Below are 15674 nucleotides of genomic sequence, written 5' to 3'. Positions count from 1 at the left end.
GTAACATTATCACTACGTCACCGCCTCCCCTATTAGCTTGCCCTTTAATTTTGAATTATTGATAGAATTGCAGCAAAAAAAAAGTGAGGGACAGCACATCAATCACAGCTGTAGAACTTGCACTTCCATAGAAGGCACCGCATGAAAGCTTCCTGTACTCTTATCTTATGAAAGGTTCCAACCCCTTACAAACATTGTTTGAATACAAGTATTATCAAATAGAAGCCCAGAGAAGCAAAAGAATATTCCCACAATAGAAAAGGGAATAAAACACTTTATTAGAACACAAGAATATAATTTCAAGGTAGGCACAAGATTCAGCTCAGGAGAGGGGACATAGTTGCAACTATCAAATGTTGCAATATAAATAGGATGTAGAACCTGATGAGCCAATGCCAGTGTTCGCTGAAATTATACATCCACATTCGAAGTCAAACTGCACTGGCTCCAGTTCTTTCATTTTACTGCTATTTGTGGCAGATACATTCTCATTTGTCATATCTGCAATGTTTCTTTCACCTGACAGTTTTGACAAATATGGGGAGGCACACTATATTTCAGGAAGCCAGCTAATCAGTCTTTAAAGGAGCAAGACCCTAATATTTTCATTTGATGTTTGATAATCTACAGCCTCACTAAAGAACTGGCAGAATTTATCCAATGTGACCGAGTCTCATTTATAAATCAAGACTAGGATTCAAATGTACAGTACACCAGATTTGAGAGTCTACTCTAGCCAAAGCAACCGGACCGACAATTTCAATATTTTTGTAAAGGTTTATATAAATATATACAAGGAATTTTATGCAGAAATTGGAATAGAATTTTACAGCATTCTACTGCAACGATATGGAGTAGCAGAACACAGGTCTGCACCTGCAAGTTCTCACAAGGAGAGAATTTTCAATTTCACAGATGCTATTAGGAAAAGCACTGTCCAAGTTGCCACGTGCATGGAACACTGGTAGCCTTAAAGCCCGTCTTGCAATCATCTCAAATGGCATTTGCTGGGGGTTGGCGCATACCTTGTTAAAATACCACATCCATAAGAATCCGTTCATGTGACTTGCTAATATTAGAGATGGAAACTAGTTTTTTTTCCAAGATCAAAGTCATGGCTTCAGAAAGATTGGATGCTCAAAAAAGTGATTCAAAAATGAACAGTTCACTTATTGTTGTTTCGTGCACAGAGAATAATCTACCAATCCGTGCTCACCAGGTTCCACAAATAATCGCAGATGAAACTTTCTGAATGCTTAGTAGAGTCGATGTTAATGGGCTGCGCTATACCCATCCCAAAATGAACTGAGAAAAATAGTTAAGGAAAACATTGCATACAAGTCAATCCCAAACAAGTAACATATCATTTTCTACCACTTGCATAGAGTTTAACTAATCAAACAAGAAAGCTCTCAAGTTAATGAAAATCCACAGACATGTTTTGCTGAAGAGACGATTTATCAGTTCTTTTTTAAAGAAAGGGAGACTGTTGAGTTGGTGATGTTCCAGAGATCAGTGCCAGAAAGAATAAACAGATTTGGTCTATAATCCTTCACAAATGGAGTTTGCAAAATTGACCAGCATATCAGAAGATAAATGAAATACAAGGCCCAAATGAGCACCATAACTTTTCTAGAATTAAATTTTCTGGTGTCTTGGTTTCTACTATACAATATTTTGAAAATTCTGGCCTAATTAAAGGTTTTCAGCATGCCCATCCCACTATGCACCAAACAGTTCTTGAATGCTATTGATTCTTTTCTCATTGCCACAGATTTGTGCTTTTCACTGATGACACAGTGCACTTTTTCCATATACTCTTGTACCAAGTCAATATTCCTGGTTAAAATTGCTCTAGCTGTGCTGAGATTGGTAGTTTACCTTTTGCTAGGATGACGTCTGTTCTTTCTCCATATCAGTGCCCTCCTCCACTCATCTGATCCTATTCACTCTTTGAAAATTCCACTCTACATTCATCAATTTCCTTTAGATTACACATCCTCTGTGCAAACAGGCTTCATTTTTTTCCACAATAATGTCTAAATCACATTACTATTTCCATTGAGATGAAGTAGCAATGAAAACTGTCACTTCTTCATAAGGCCTATATATCTCGAGTTCAACTTAAATTCCCACATCTCCTCCATTTTAAAAAAAAGAGAGAAATCAGGAAATTATAGACTTGTTAGTTGAGCGTCTGTTGCAGGAAGATATTGGAATAGATTAAGAACAGAGGGCTGAATTTTCACCACGGAGGTGTGCAAGAGGACCCAGATATTTTCGGGTCAGGAACCTGTCTCTGGTGGGAAACTAATTAAAGTTAAGATTGGCATGGAAAAAGATCCCCTGTCCAATTAACAGTGGTCGGTGGGCTCTCTAAGCTGGAGGGCCAGTCAGAGGAGTACCCAGCTGCAGTACAAGGTAAATAACTGGAGGGATTCTTCAAAAAGGTGCCCTCAGCCACATTTTAAAAAGTTCAATAAAACAGAAAAGGCAACCAGGCCACCACTGTGGGTGGGAAAATCCATCTACAGGGTGGCCTTTGGGAGTACCCACACCCAGGTGGGCAACAAGGGAGGAAGGCCTGTAGGCCTGCCAGGTGCAGTGGCTGAGTGCCCACCCCCACAAGCTGGGAATCTGGAAGTCAACTGGAAAATCCCAGTCAGCCTCCTTAACTTACCTTTAACAAGGATCTTAATGAATCCAGTTGCCAGTCCTACTCATGAGGGCAGGCAGCCTTCCCAGAGTTCCAAAATTGCCTCCCCCAAAATGGCAGGTGCCAGGAACAGCATCCTGAAACTGACACACCAACCAGCGCCAATAATTTTGCCTCATTCCTTCCCCTCCTTTATAAAATGGAACTCGTTGCAGTCTTAGTTTAAAAGTTTTCAGGAGAACAAACAGTGGCAATACTTCTTGATTTACCTATTTCTATTATTCTAAACATTTGTGGGCTCCACACCTAGCCTTCACCTTTTCACAAATGCACAAATGAAAGGATACCGCCTTTTACAAGAGAAGGGTCACTGTCGTAGTCCCAAATGATCTTAGTGACCTTATGGAAGATATGAGCCAAGTACCTACATGAAATCACATTTAAATATAAGTACTCCACATAAAACACAATGTGCTGCCAACTGACAGTAAAACCTTTTAAGCTGAGACAAGCTCATTTTTGTGGTATATAGTATGCTGTGCCACACCTCACAGTTGAACAGTAGAAAATGTATCATTTCAGTAATAGCTAGGTTGGCAAAATATCTCTTTTGTCACCCTCCCAAAAATTCTTAATAATTTGGGAAAATGAAAGTCATCCATGAACCAACCCGTTCGTATACAATTATGGTGGCTGGTGCAGAATGACCATTGGCAGAAGTCTGAGCGTAGGTTGCTAGCGCATCTGCTGAGAATCAGGTGGTGTTTTAAGTGTGCCAGTTAATAATTTTACATATTTCTGCCATCAACCAGTTTCTGTTTGTACCCTCACCATCACAGTAGATGGCATGGGGGTCAAGTAGTCTTTCACCATGTCAGCTGCTTAAAAGTCCTCTAAAGATTCAAATGATTATCCTCCCTTGCTGTTGGGAAGCAGCTGGTTTATCTCCCTCCATATGTCACCAAACATCCTGAGAGTTCAAGAATTTGACTTTCGACCACTCCATAATACAGTATAGCACAAAGATGCAGTATAACCAGACAAGGATATTTTAATTAAACCTTTGTAACTTTAAACTTACTTAGTAGAAGGAATAACTACTGTTGTATCTTCATCTACCTCTTCTTCCATTTTAGCCATTTCCTTTTCGGTCTTTTCAAGCTCCTCCAGTTCCTTCTGTAATAGTGTGGCTTTTGTATATTAAGGAAAGGAATAGCATATAATTGGTGATTACAACAGTGCTCCTCCCTTGTACGAGCTGGATGCACTTGATGTTTCACAGAGTTGCAATGAAATTAATAAGATTTGCATTTATGTAGTGGTCATCACATCATCAAAATATCTAAAGCACTTGTGAATTATATTTGTAGTGTACTGATTTATGTGCACAAATTATTTTGGGGCAGCAGTGTCCAACAGTAATAACATGAATGAAGGCAAAAATCTGCAGACGCTGAAAATCTGGTCTGGCAGCATCTGTGGAGAAAGAAGTAGAGTTAACGTTTCAGGTCTGTGACTGTGAAAGGTCGCAGATGCGGCAATAAACCGAATGACTGGTTAATGCGTTTTTGGGTGATATTTTACCAAAACAATGTCACATCCAAGTACCTCATCCAAGTGGTCGCCTCCATATTCAAACCTAAATATGTTTAGCAAGCTATTCAACAGGTAACATCACAGCTACGTTTGAGCCCATCCTCACCCAATACCCACACACATTTCCACCTCATTCATATGCAGGAACTTGGCCAATTTTTGCCTCACTTAACCAAAACCCACCAATTAGCTAACTCAGAAGGAACTGCAGCTAAAACTGGAGATCTTGCTGGTCTTCATAGCTCAGCTATACTTGTTAGCTCAACCAGCTGAACAGCCATAGATTTACCAGTCCAAGATTTGATTCAAAAATGTAATTGTGCAGCATACAGGAGCGGTTTAAGCTAGAAAAAAAAGCATATGTTTGAGCGCCAACCTGTGGCACCCAAGCAAAGTTACTCCATTCTGCATCAAGCATACTAGAAGTTATTCTTCAGCACTGATGAGTTGAAAACAAAAGCAATTTGTCCGTTCGTGAGCATTTCAGTTTTCTGATCGAAGCAAGGCACTGGTGTGTTTATTTTAAAAACAATTCTGTAGTAAAGGATATTTGAGTTCTGCTTCTTTCTCAGAATTCTGTTGCTGACTTTTTTTCCACTCTTCCTTAATCTTCTGCACCTCCAGAAAACTTTTCTCTTGTTCTTCTCCAAACTCTATCACTTTCAGTGCCACTTTTTCCCGTGTCTGCTGTATCTCTGAAATCACCATGACTTAACTATCAAACATCTTGAATTAACCACAGCTATGTCCAAAACATGGCAATCTTGGGAACTCTAGTTTCAATGCAGTGACTTCTATATCAGTACAACTGAAGTAAAGGTTAATCACTGGAACAGGTCATTAACATTTTCAAGCAGCGGGAAGTTGATTTATAAAGTTAATTTTATGAAAATAAAACAGATCACTTAGTGTGACACCAAAAACAAGAGGCTGTCGTGTTTAAATGCTGGATTCCAAACAGTCACCACTGGCAAAGGTAGATAAACCAGGTCAATACAAATACACTGAGGGGGTGGGAATGTAATGCATGTTTTTTAATCCAATTGCACTCATGATTTTTTTTGTGTATGGCTGTGAATGCTACATAATCTGGTTTGCCTCCCCAAAAGAGTGTAGCTTCTAGATCAGGCACAAAGGAAAGCTATTGTTTGTGTATTGTCTTCACAAGATCAGCATCTCTACTGTTACTGTCTTTAGAGTACCCAGTCCCTTCACAGCTCTATTTAAACCCTTTGCCAAGTTTACAAACGTGGGATTTCAAATTATTTACTTGAAAATTCTGAATTCTTTTTGTCTTACCTGAAAGCAGATGCTTCACTGATTTTTCAAATTCCAGGTACCTATTCACAATCTTTGCTTTATTCATCATGGCATTCTGTAACAGCACTTCCCCATGACAGCCAGAAAGGATAATCATCATTTCATCTGCTAACGCCTTAAATTCCTGCATCTGGACATCCATCTTTATGGGACTCAACCTAAAGACAGAATTTACACATTTTAATTTCTTGTTCAAGAAGATGATGGGGAGAGGACTCAGTCCATTTATTTCCCATTAGATTCATTTCTCGGGGCGGGTACTGACCGAGTTTTGAGGCGATTTCCCGAGTTTTCCTTTACGCTCCCGCTTCTCCTCCCGGTCTTTCTCTTTCCCGGGTTTTCTCTCTTTCTTTCCCGGGTTTTTCCTCTTTCTCTTTCCCGGGTTTTCTCTCTTTCTTTCCCGGGTTTTTCCTCTTTCTCTCTTTCCCGGTTGTTTTCTGTCTCTTTCCCGGGTTTTTTTCTCTCTCTCGTTCCCGCCTCTCGCGCTTTCGGTTAAATCAAATAAATTCGAATTCTCCGCGCTCGCGCCCAACGTCTCTCCCCGGAGGACCCGCTGTGCTGACTCGGGGAACTGCCGGTTTGGAAGTGAATTCAATTTGTTTTTGCCAGCGCTGTTATATTTACAATGGTGTATATTTAGTTGATCATTGATTGATTCGTAACGTTTGTTTTGTTACAGGAGAGAAAAGTCTCTCTCCGATTGCATGGACTGGATTCTGCTGGCATCTAAATTGGACACCTTTGAAATCAACAACAACCTACATTTATATAGCGCCTTTAATGTAGTAAAACATCCCAAGGTACTTCACAGGAGTGTAAATCAGACAAAATTTGACAATCATATAAGGTAGTAGGATAGTTGACCAAAAGCTTAGTCAAAGAAGTGGCTTTTGACGAGCATTTTAAATCAAGGTGGAAAGGATTGGAGAGGGAATTCCAGAGCAGCTGAAGGCCCAGCCGCCAAAGGTGGAGTGATGGGAATTGAAGGAGGCTCAAGAGACCAGAATTAGAGGAGCACAGATTTTTCAGAGGGTTGTAGGGCTGGAGTGGATAGGAGGTTACAGAGATAGGGAGGGGTGCGAGGCCCTGGTGGAGAATTTTTAACTTTCATAGAATACGAGTCATTTATTTTTTCCCTTCCTGTGTGTAAGACTTTGCATTTGTCTGTATGTTTCAAATTTCTTCTTCCATTGTTCCACCCACCGAGACACCTTGCCCAACTCATTTCTGTAGCTTCTGAACTGGCTTTTCAATTCCACTGGCCTCTTCGTTTGGTTTCATCAGTAAATTTGACTACTTTACATTTTCTCGATCCTGGTCATTTAAGCAAATTAACAATATTGGCCACAGAGGCACCCCACTCAGTACTCTGCCACCACCAACATCCCGCCCCGCCCCCCAACCTTCGCCACATAAATCCTCAAATGAGAGTACACATTGTCTCCTACCCTTCAACCAGTTTCTCATCAATTCCAAGAGTTTACTGGAATGCCCATAGTTTTGAGTTTTATTAATAGCCTATCATGAGGAATGATATACACAGCTCTGCCCGTTTGGGTTTTTAGTTTTAAAGATACAGCACTGATACAGGCCCTTCGGCCCACCGAGTCTGTGCTGACCATCAACCACCCATTTATACTAATCCTACACTAATCGCATAATCCTATCACATCCCCACCTGTCCCTATATATTTCCCTACCACCTACCTATACTAGGGGCAATTTATAATGGCCAATTAACCTGTCACTTCCACAAAGAGATCGAGGAGTTCCAGACCGGTAAATATAAAAAACTTACCTCGGGGATTTTCAGAGCAGACTCGGAGGGCGGAGTTCCAGAGCGGTAACTATAAAAACTTACCTCGGGGATTCTCGGAGCAGACTCGGAGGGCGGAGTTCCAGACCGGTAACTATAAAAAACTTACCTCAGGGATTCTCGGAGCAGACTCGGAGGGCGGAGTTCCAGAGCGGTAAGTATAAAAAACTTACCTCGGGGATTCTCGGACCAGACTCCGAGGGCGGAGTTCCAGAGTGGTGAGTATAAAAAACTTACCTCGGAGATTCTCGGAGCAGACTCGGAGGGCGGAGTTCCAGACCGGTAACTATAAAAAACTTACCTCGGGGATTCTCGGAGCAGACTCCGAGGGCGGAGTTCCAGAGCGATAACTATAAAAAAACTTACCTCGGGGATTCTCGGAGCAGACCCGGAGGGCGGAGTTCCAGAGCGGTAAGTATAAAAAACTTACCTCGGGGATTCTCGAAGCAGACTCCGAGGGCGGAGTTCCAGATCGGTAACTATAAAAAACTTACCTCGGGGATTCTCGGAGCAGACTCGGAGGGCGGAGTTCCAGAGCGGTAAGTATAAAAAACTTACCTCGGGGATTCTTGGAGCAGACTCGGAGGGCGGAGTTCCAGAGCGGTAAGGACAAAAAACTTACCTCGGGGATTCTCGGAGCAGACTCCGAGGGCGGAGTTCCAGAGCGGTGAGTATAAAAAACTTACCTCGGGGATTCTCGGAGCAGACTCGGAGGGCGGAGTTCCAGAGCGGTAAGGATAAAAAACTTACCTCGGGGATTCTCGGAGCAGACTCGGAGGGCGGAGTTCCAGATCGGTAACTATAAAAAACTTACCTCGGGGATTCTCGGAGCAGACTCGGAGGGCGGAGTTCCAGACCGGTAAGTATAAAAAACTTACCTCGGGGATTCTCGGAGCAGACTCGGAGGGCGGAGTTCCAGATCGGTAACTATAAAAAACTTACCTCGGGGATTCTCGGAGCAGACTCGGAGGGTGGAGTTCCAGAGCGGTGAGTATAAAAAACTTACCTCGGGTATTCTCGGAGCAGACTCGGAGGGCGGAGTTCCAGACCGGTAACTATAAAAAACTTACCTCGGGGATTCTCGGAGCAGACTCCGAGGGCGGAGTTCCAGAGCGGTAACTATAAAAAAACTTACCTCGGGGATTCTCGGAGCAGACTCGGAGGGCGGAGTTCCAGAGCGGTAAGTATAAAAAACTTACCTCGGGGATTCTCGAAGCAGACTCCGAGGGCGGAGTTCCAGAGCGGTAAGTATAAAAAATTTACCTCGGGGATTCTCGGAGCAGACTCGGAGGGCGGAGTTCCAGATCGGTAACTATAAAAAACTTACCTCGGGGATTCTCGGAGCAGACTCGGAGGGCGGAGTTCCAGAGCGTTAAGTATAAAAAACTTACCTCGGGGATTCTCGGAGCAGACTCGGAGGGCGGAGTTCCAGAGCGGTAAGGACAAAAAACTTACCTCGGGGATTCTCGGAGCAGACTCGGAGGGCGGAGTTCCAGAGCGGTGAGTATAAAAAACTTACCTCGGGGATTCTCGGAGCAGACTCGGAGGGCGGAGTTCCAGAGCGGTAAGTATAAAAAACTTACCTCGGGGATTCTCGGAGCAGACTCGGAGGGCGGAGTTCCAGACCGGTAACTATAAAAAACTTACCTCGGGGATTCTCGGAGCAGACTCCGAGGGCGGAGTTCCAGAGCGATAACTATAAAAAAACTTACCTCGGGGATTCTCGGAGCAGACTCGGAGGGCGGAGTTCCAGAGCGGTGAGTATAAAAAACTTACCTCGGGGATTCTCGGAGCAGACTTGGAGTGCGGAGTTCCAGAGCGGTGAGTATAAAAAACTTACCTCGGGGATTCTCGGAGCAGACTCGGAGGGCGGAGTTCCAGACCGGTAAGTATAAAAAACGTACCTCGGGGATTCTCGGAGCAGACTTGGAGGGCGGAGTTCCAGAGCGGTAAGTATAAAAAACTTACCTCGGGGATTCTCGGAGCAGACTCGGAGGGCGGAGTTCCAGAGCGGTAAGGACAAAAAACTTACCTCGGGGATACTCGGAGCAGACTCGGAGGGCGGAGTTCCAGAGCGGTAAGGACAAAAAACTTACCTCGGGGATTCTCGGAGCAGACTCGGAGGGCGGAGTTCCAGAGCGGTAAGGACAAAAAACTTACCTCAGGGATTCTCGGCGCAGACTCGGAGGGCGGAGTTCCAGAGCGGTAAGTATAAAAAACTTACCTTGGGGATTCTCGGAGCAGACTCGGAGGGCGGAGTTCCAGACCGGTGAGTATAAAAAACGTACCTCGGGGATTCTCGGAGCAGACTTGGAGGGCGGAGTTCCAGAGCAGTAAGTATAAAAAACGTACCTTGGGGATTCTCGGAGCAGACTCGGAGGGCGGAGTTCCAGACCGGTAAGGACAAAAAACTTACCTCGGGGATTCTCGGAGCAGACTTGGAGGGCGGAGTTCCAGAGCGGTAAGGACAAAAAACTTACCTCGGGGATACTCGGAGCAGACTCGGAGGGCGGAGTTCCAGAGCGGTAAGGACAAAAAACTTACCTCGGGGATTCTCGGAGCAGACGCGGAGGGCGGAGTTCCAGAGCGGTAAGGACAAAAAACGTACCTTGGGGATTCTCGGAGCAGACTCGGAGGGCGGAGTTCCAGAGCGGTAAGTATAAAAAACGTACCTCGGGGATTCTCGGAGCAGACTCCGAGGGTGGAGTTCCAGAGCGGTAAGTATAAAAAACTTACCTTGGGGATTCTCGGAGCAGACTCGGAGGGCGGAGTTCCAGATCGGTATGTTAACTCCGGTGGGGAAAAAAAATTGAAAAAGTGACATCACAGGAAAGCTGTGACCTGATTGGCTGGTAGGGAATCTGTACAGAATTTGAAAATAAAACTGATAAAAATTGATGAAAACACTAATTAACTAATTAATAAGTAGAGTAACTAAACCAGAGGGAAGAGATTACTGTATTTAGTTAGCATTTAGTATTTATTTTAGAAATCTAGCACTCGGGACCAGATAGTTAACTGTATCATAATTTAGTAAGGATTTAATAAGTATTTATTTTATATTAATTAACTAATTAGTGCTAGAAATGTCAGTTAGAGGGGTGAAGTGCTTCACCTGTGAGATGTGGGAAGTCCGTGACGCTTCCAGCGTTCCGGACGACTACATCTGCAGGAAGTGTACCCAGTTGCAGCTCCTCACAGACCACATAGATCGGTTGGAGCGGCAACTGGATGCACTTAGGAGCATGCAGGTGGCAGAAAGCGTCATAGACAGGAGTTTTAGAGAAGTGGTTACACCCAAGGTGCAGGCAGATAGATGGGTGACCGCTAGAAGGGGCAGGCAGTCAGTGCAGGACTCCCCTGTGGCTATTCCCCCTCTCTAACAAGTATACCGTTTTGGATACTGTTGGGGGGGATGGCCTATCAGGGGAAAACAACAGCAGCAGCCAGAGCAGTGGCACCATGACTGGCACTGTTGTTCAGCAGGGAGGGACAAAGCGCAGAAGAGCAATAGTTATAGGGGACTCTATAGTCAGGGGCACAGATAGGCACTTCTGTGGACGTGAAGGAGACTCCCTGGTGCCAGGGTCAAGGATGTCTCTGAACGGACAGGAGGCATTCTGAAGGGGGAGGGTGAACAGCCAGAGGTTGTGGTACACATCGGTACCAATGACATAGGCAGGAAGAGTGATGAGGTCCTGCAGGGGGAGTTTAGGGAGTTTGGTAGTAAGTTTAAAAGACAGGACCTCTAGGGTTGTAATCTCTGGATTACTCCCTGTGCCACGTGCCAGTGAGGCTAGAAATAGGAAGATAGTGCAGCTAAACACGTGGCTGAGCAGCTGGTGTAGAAGGGAGGGTTTCAGATATCTGGACCATTGGGCTCTCTTCAGGGACAGATGGGACCTGTACAAGAAGGATGGGTTGCATCTAAACTGGAAGGGCACTAATATCCTGGCTGCAAGGTTTGCTAGCGTCACTCAGGAGGATTTAAACTAGTGTGGCAGGGGGGTGGGAACCAGAGCAGTAGGACAGCTAGTGAAATAAATGAGGAGGACGTAGTAAATAAGGCCAGTAGGACTAAGAGGAAGAGCAGGCAGGGAGATGTTGCTGAGCACAGCGGGACTGGTGGTCTGAAGTGCATTTGCTTCAATGCGAGAAGTGTAACAGGTAAGGCAGATGAACTTAGAGCTTGGATTAGTACTTGGAAATATGATGTTGCTATTATAGAGACTTGGTTGAGGGAAGGACAGGATTGGCAGCTAAATGTTCCAGGCTTTAGAAGCTTCAGGTGGGATAGAGGGGGATGTAAAAGGGGTGGGGGAGTTGCATTACCGGTTAAGGAGAATATCACAGCTGTACTGCGGGAGGACACCTCAGAGGAGTCATGCAGCGAGGCAATATGTGTGGAGCTCAGGAATAGGAAGGGTGCAGTCACGATGTTGGGGGTTTACTACAGGCCTCCCAACAGCCAGCGGGAGGTAAAGGAGCAGATATGTAGACAGATTTTGGAAAGATGTAAAGGTAACAGGGTTGTAGTGGTGGGTGATTTTAACTTCCCCTATATTGACTGGGACTCACTTAGTGCTAGGGGCTTAGATGGGGCAGAATTTGTGAGGAGCATCCAGGAGGGCTTCTTGAAACAGTATGTAGATAGTCCAACTAGGGATGGGGCCATTCTGGACCTGGTATTGGGGAATGAGCCCGGCCAGGTGTTCGAACTTTCAGTCGGGGAGCATTTCGGGAACAGTGACCATAATTCCATAAGTTTTAAGGTACTTGTAGATAAGGATAAGAGTAGTCCTCGGGTGAAGGTGCTAAATTAGGGGAAGGCTAATTATAACAATATTAGGCAGGAACTGAAGAATTTAGATTGGGGCCGGCTGTTTGAGGGTAAATCAACATCTGACATGTGGGAGTCTTTCAAACCTTCAGCTGATTAGAATCCAGGACCAGCATGTTCCTGTGAGGAAGAAAGACAAGTTTGGCAAGTTTCGGGAAGCTTGGATAACACGGGATATTGTGAGCCTTGTCAAAAAGAAATAGGAAGCATTTGTAAGGGCTGGAAGGCTAGGAACAGATGAAGCACTTGAGGAATATAAAGACAGTAGGAAGGAACTTAAGCAAGGAGTCAGGAGGGCTAAAAGGGGTCATGAAAAGTCATTGGCAAACAGGATTAAGGAAAATCCCAAGGCTTTTTATACATATATAAAGAGCAAGAGGGTAACCAGGGAAAGGGTTGGCCCACTCAAGGACAGAGATGGGAATCTATGTGTGGAGCCAGAGGAAATGGGCGAGGTACTAAATGAGTACTTTGCATCAGTATTCACCAAAGAGAAGGACTTGGTGGATGATGAGCCTAGGGAAGGGACTGCAGATAGTCTCAAATCATCTCATTATCAAAAAGGAGGAGGTGTTGGGTGTCTTGCAAAGCATTAAGGTAATTAAGTCCCCAGGGCCTGATGGGATCTACCCTAGAATACTGAGGGAGGCAAGAGAATAAATTGCTGGGGCCTTGACAGAAATCTTTGCATCCTCATTGGCTACAGGTGAGGTCCCAGAGGACTAGAGAATAGCCAATGTTGTTCCTTTGTTTAAGAAGTGGGGTAAGGATAATCCAGGAAATTATAGGCCGGTGAGCCTTACGTCAGTGGTAGGGAAACTATTAGAGAGGATTATTCGGGACAGGATTTACGCCGTTTTGGAAACAAACAAACTTATTAGCGAGAGACAGCATGGTTTTGTGAAGGGGAGGTCGTGTCTCACTAATTTGATTGGGTTTTTTGAGGAAGTGACGAAGATGATTGATGAAGGAAGGGCAGTGGATGTTATCTATATGGACTTCAGTAAAGCCTTCGACAAGATCCCGCATGGCAGACTGGTACAAAAGGTGAAGTCACACGGGATCAGAGGTGAGCTGGCAAGATGGATACAGAACTGGCTCGGTCAGAGAAGACAGAGGGTATCAGTGGATGGGTGTATTTCTGAGTGGAGGATGTGACTAGTGGTGTTCCGCAGGGATCAGTGCTGGGACCTTTGCTGTTTGTATTATATATAAATGATTTGGAGGAAAATGTAGCTGGTCTGATTAGTAAGTTTGTGGACGACACAAAGGTTGGTGGAGTTGCGGATAGTGATGAGGATTGTCAGAGGATACAGCAGGATATAGATCAGTTGGAGACTTGGGCGGAGAAATGGCAGATGGAGTTTAATCAGGACAAATGTGAGGTAATGCATTTTGGAAGGTCTAATGCAGGTGGGAGGTATACAGTAAATGGCAGAACCCTTAGGAGTATTGACAGGCAGAGAGATCTGGGCATACAGGTCCACAGGTCACTGAAAGTGGCAACGCAGGTGGATAAGGTAGTCAAGAAGGCATACGGCATGCTTGCCTTCATCGGTTGGGGCACAGAGTATAAAAATTGGCAAGTCATGTTGCAGCTGTACAGAACCTTAGTTAGGCCACACTTAGAATATTGCGTGCAATTCTGGTCGCCACACTACCAGAAGGACGTGGAGGCTTTGGAGAGTGTACAGAAGAGGTTTACCAGGATGTTGCCTGGTCTGGAGGGCATTAGCTATGAGGAGAGGTTGGATAAACTCTGATTGTTTTCACTGGAACGACGGAGATGGAGGGGCGACATGATAGAGGTTTACAAAGTTATCAGCGGCATGGACAGAGTGGATAGTCAGAAGCTTTTTCCCAGGGTGGAAGAGTCAGTTACTAGGGGACATAGGTTTAAGGTGCAAGGGGAAAAGTTTAGAGGGGATGTGCGAGGCAAGTTTTTTAACACACAGGGTGGTGAGTGCCTGGATCTTGCTGCCAGGGGAGGTGGTGGAAGCAGATACGATAGCGACGTTTAAGAGACATCTTGACAAATACATGAATAGGAAGGGAATAGAGGGATATGGGCCCCGGATGTGCAGAAGGTGTTAGTTTAGGCAGGCATCAAGATCGGCGCAGGCTTGGAGGGCCGAATGGCCTGTTCCTGTGCTGTACTGTTCTTTGTTCTAGTCTCTTAGCACTTCAGTAAGTACCATCTATCCCAAGGGATTTCTTTGTTTTCAGTCTGAGTTTTCCACCTCATTTTTTAATTCATTCATCGGATGTGCGCGTTGCTGAGAAGGCCAGCATTTATTGTCCATCCCTAATTGCCCTTGAGAGGTGGTGGTGAGCTGTCTTCTTGAAACGTTGCAGTCCGTGTAGTGTAGGTACACCCACTGTGCTGTTAGGGAGGGAGTTCCAGGATTTTGACCCAACGTCTGTGAAGGAACGGCGATATAGTTCCAAGTCAGGATGGTGTGAGATTCGGAGGGGAACTTGCAGGTGGTGGTGTTCCCATGCATCTGCTGCTCTTGTTCTTCTGAGTGGTAGAAGTCACAGTTTTGGAAGGAGGCGGGGGTGAGTTTATTATAAAGTCATTGATTTTACTTGCGTTATCTCAGTTTGGAGAGGGCATGTTGCTCGTGTCTTCCATTGTGAATGGTGTTTATCCAGAATATTGACTTTTGTGTTCATCCTTGATTTCAAGCCCTAATAAAATGGTGTTGGGGATTTGTAATCAATTCATAGGGGGATGTTTACCAAATTTCAGTCAAATCCATTTCTCAACTTACATTTGTGTAGTATTTCTGCATATTAAAATTTCAAGATGCTTTGTTGGAAAAATTACCTTGTGTTTCTCATCTCTTCTGCCTCAATGCAGCCCTCCTCTATTCCTGTCAGTAGTAAAAGGGAACCCAACTTGGCAGGGTGGTCAGGCTGGGACGGTGATTACAGGGCAGATGGAAGGTATTTCACTATTTCCCCCTCCCCACAAGTGCTTTTTCCTTCTACAAAAAGTGCTGACTCTTTACTGGAGGACTGTCATACTTCACCAAGGTAGCCATTCTTTCAATGTCAGTCTAAATAATAAGTACTGACAACTATTCCACTGCAGAGGGCCTCACAATCACACCTGATCCTATTCTCACCTATCCCACATGGGCTGCAGCAGTTCAAGAAGGCAGCTCACCACCACCTTCTCAAGGGCAATTAGGGATGGGAAATAAATGCTGACCTGGCCAGCGACGCCCACATCCCATGAATGAATAAAAAAAAAGATCAAAACTGCACAAAATATTGCAGGTGTGGCCTCACCAAGGCCCTGTATAATTGCAGCAAGGCATCCCTGCTCCTGTACACGAATCCTCTCACTATGAAGGCCAACAGACCATTTGCTTTTTTTATCGCCTGTTGGACCTGCATGCCTTCAGCGACTAGTGTACGAGAACACCCAGGTCTCGCTG

At 44.8% G+C, this 15674-nt stretch overlaps 1 protein-coding gene across 1 annotated transcript; it reads right to left on the bottom strand.

Annotated features, from left to right (window-relative positions):
- Positions 1–256: 256 nt before the first annotated feature.
- spc24 (SPC24 component of NDC80 kinetochore complex) lies at positions 257–6135 on the bottom strand. Its single transcript, XM_068021299.1, has 6 exons — positions 5838–6135; positions 5552–5730; positions 4803–4947; positions 3738–3842; positions 3004–3080; positions 257–1305 (listed from the first exon to the last, which is right to left on the bottom strand). The coding sequence occupies exons 2-6, from the start codon at positions 5712–5714 to the stop codon at positions 1199–1201; spliced, it is 597 nt and encodes a 198-aa protein (XP_067877400.1). The 5' UTR covers positions 5715–5730; positions 5838–6135; the 3' UTR covers positions 257–1198.
- Between the last annotated feature and the right edge of the window lie 9539 nt (positions 6136–15674).

The sequence above is a fragment of the Heterodontus francisci genome, chromosome 43, assembly GCF_036365525.1.
Source record: "Heterodontus francisci isolate sHetFra1 chromosome 43, sHetFra1.hap1, whole genome shotgun sequence".
In the NCBI taxonomy this organism is placed as follows: Eukaryota; Metazoa; Chordata; class Chondrichthyes; order Heterodontiformes; family Heterodontidae; genus Heterodontus; species Heterodontus francisci.
This window is presented reverse-complemented; position numbering and strand designations above follow the sequence as displayed.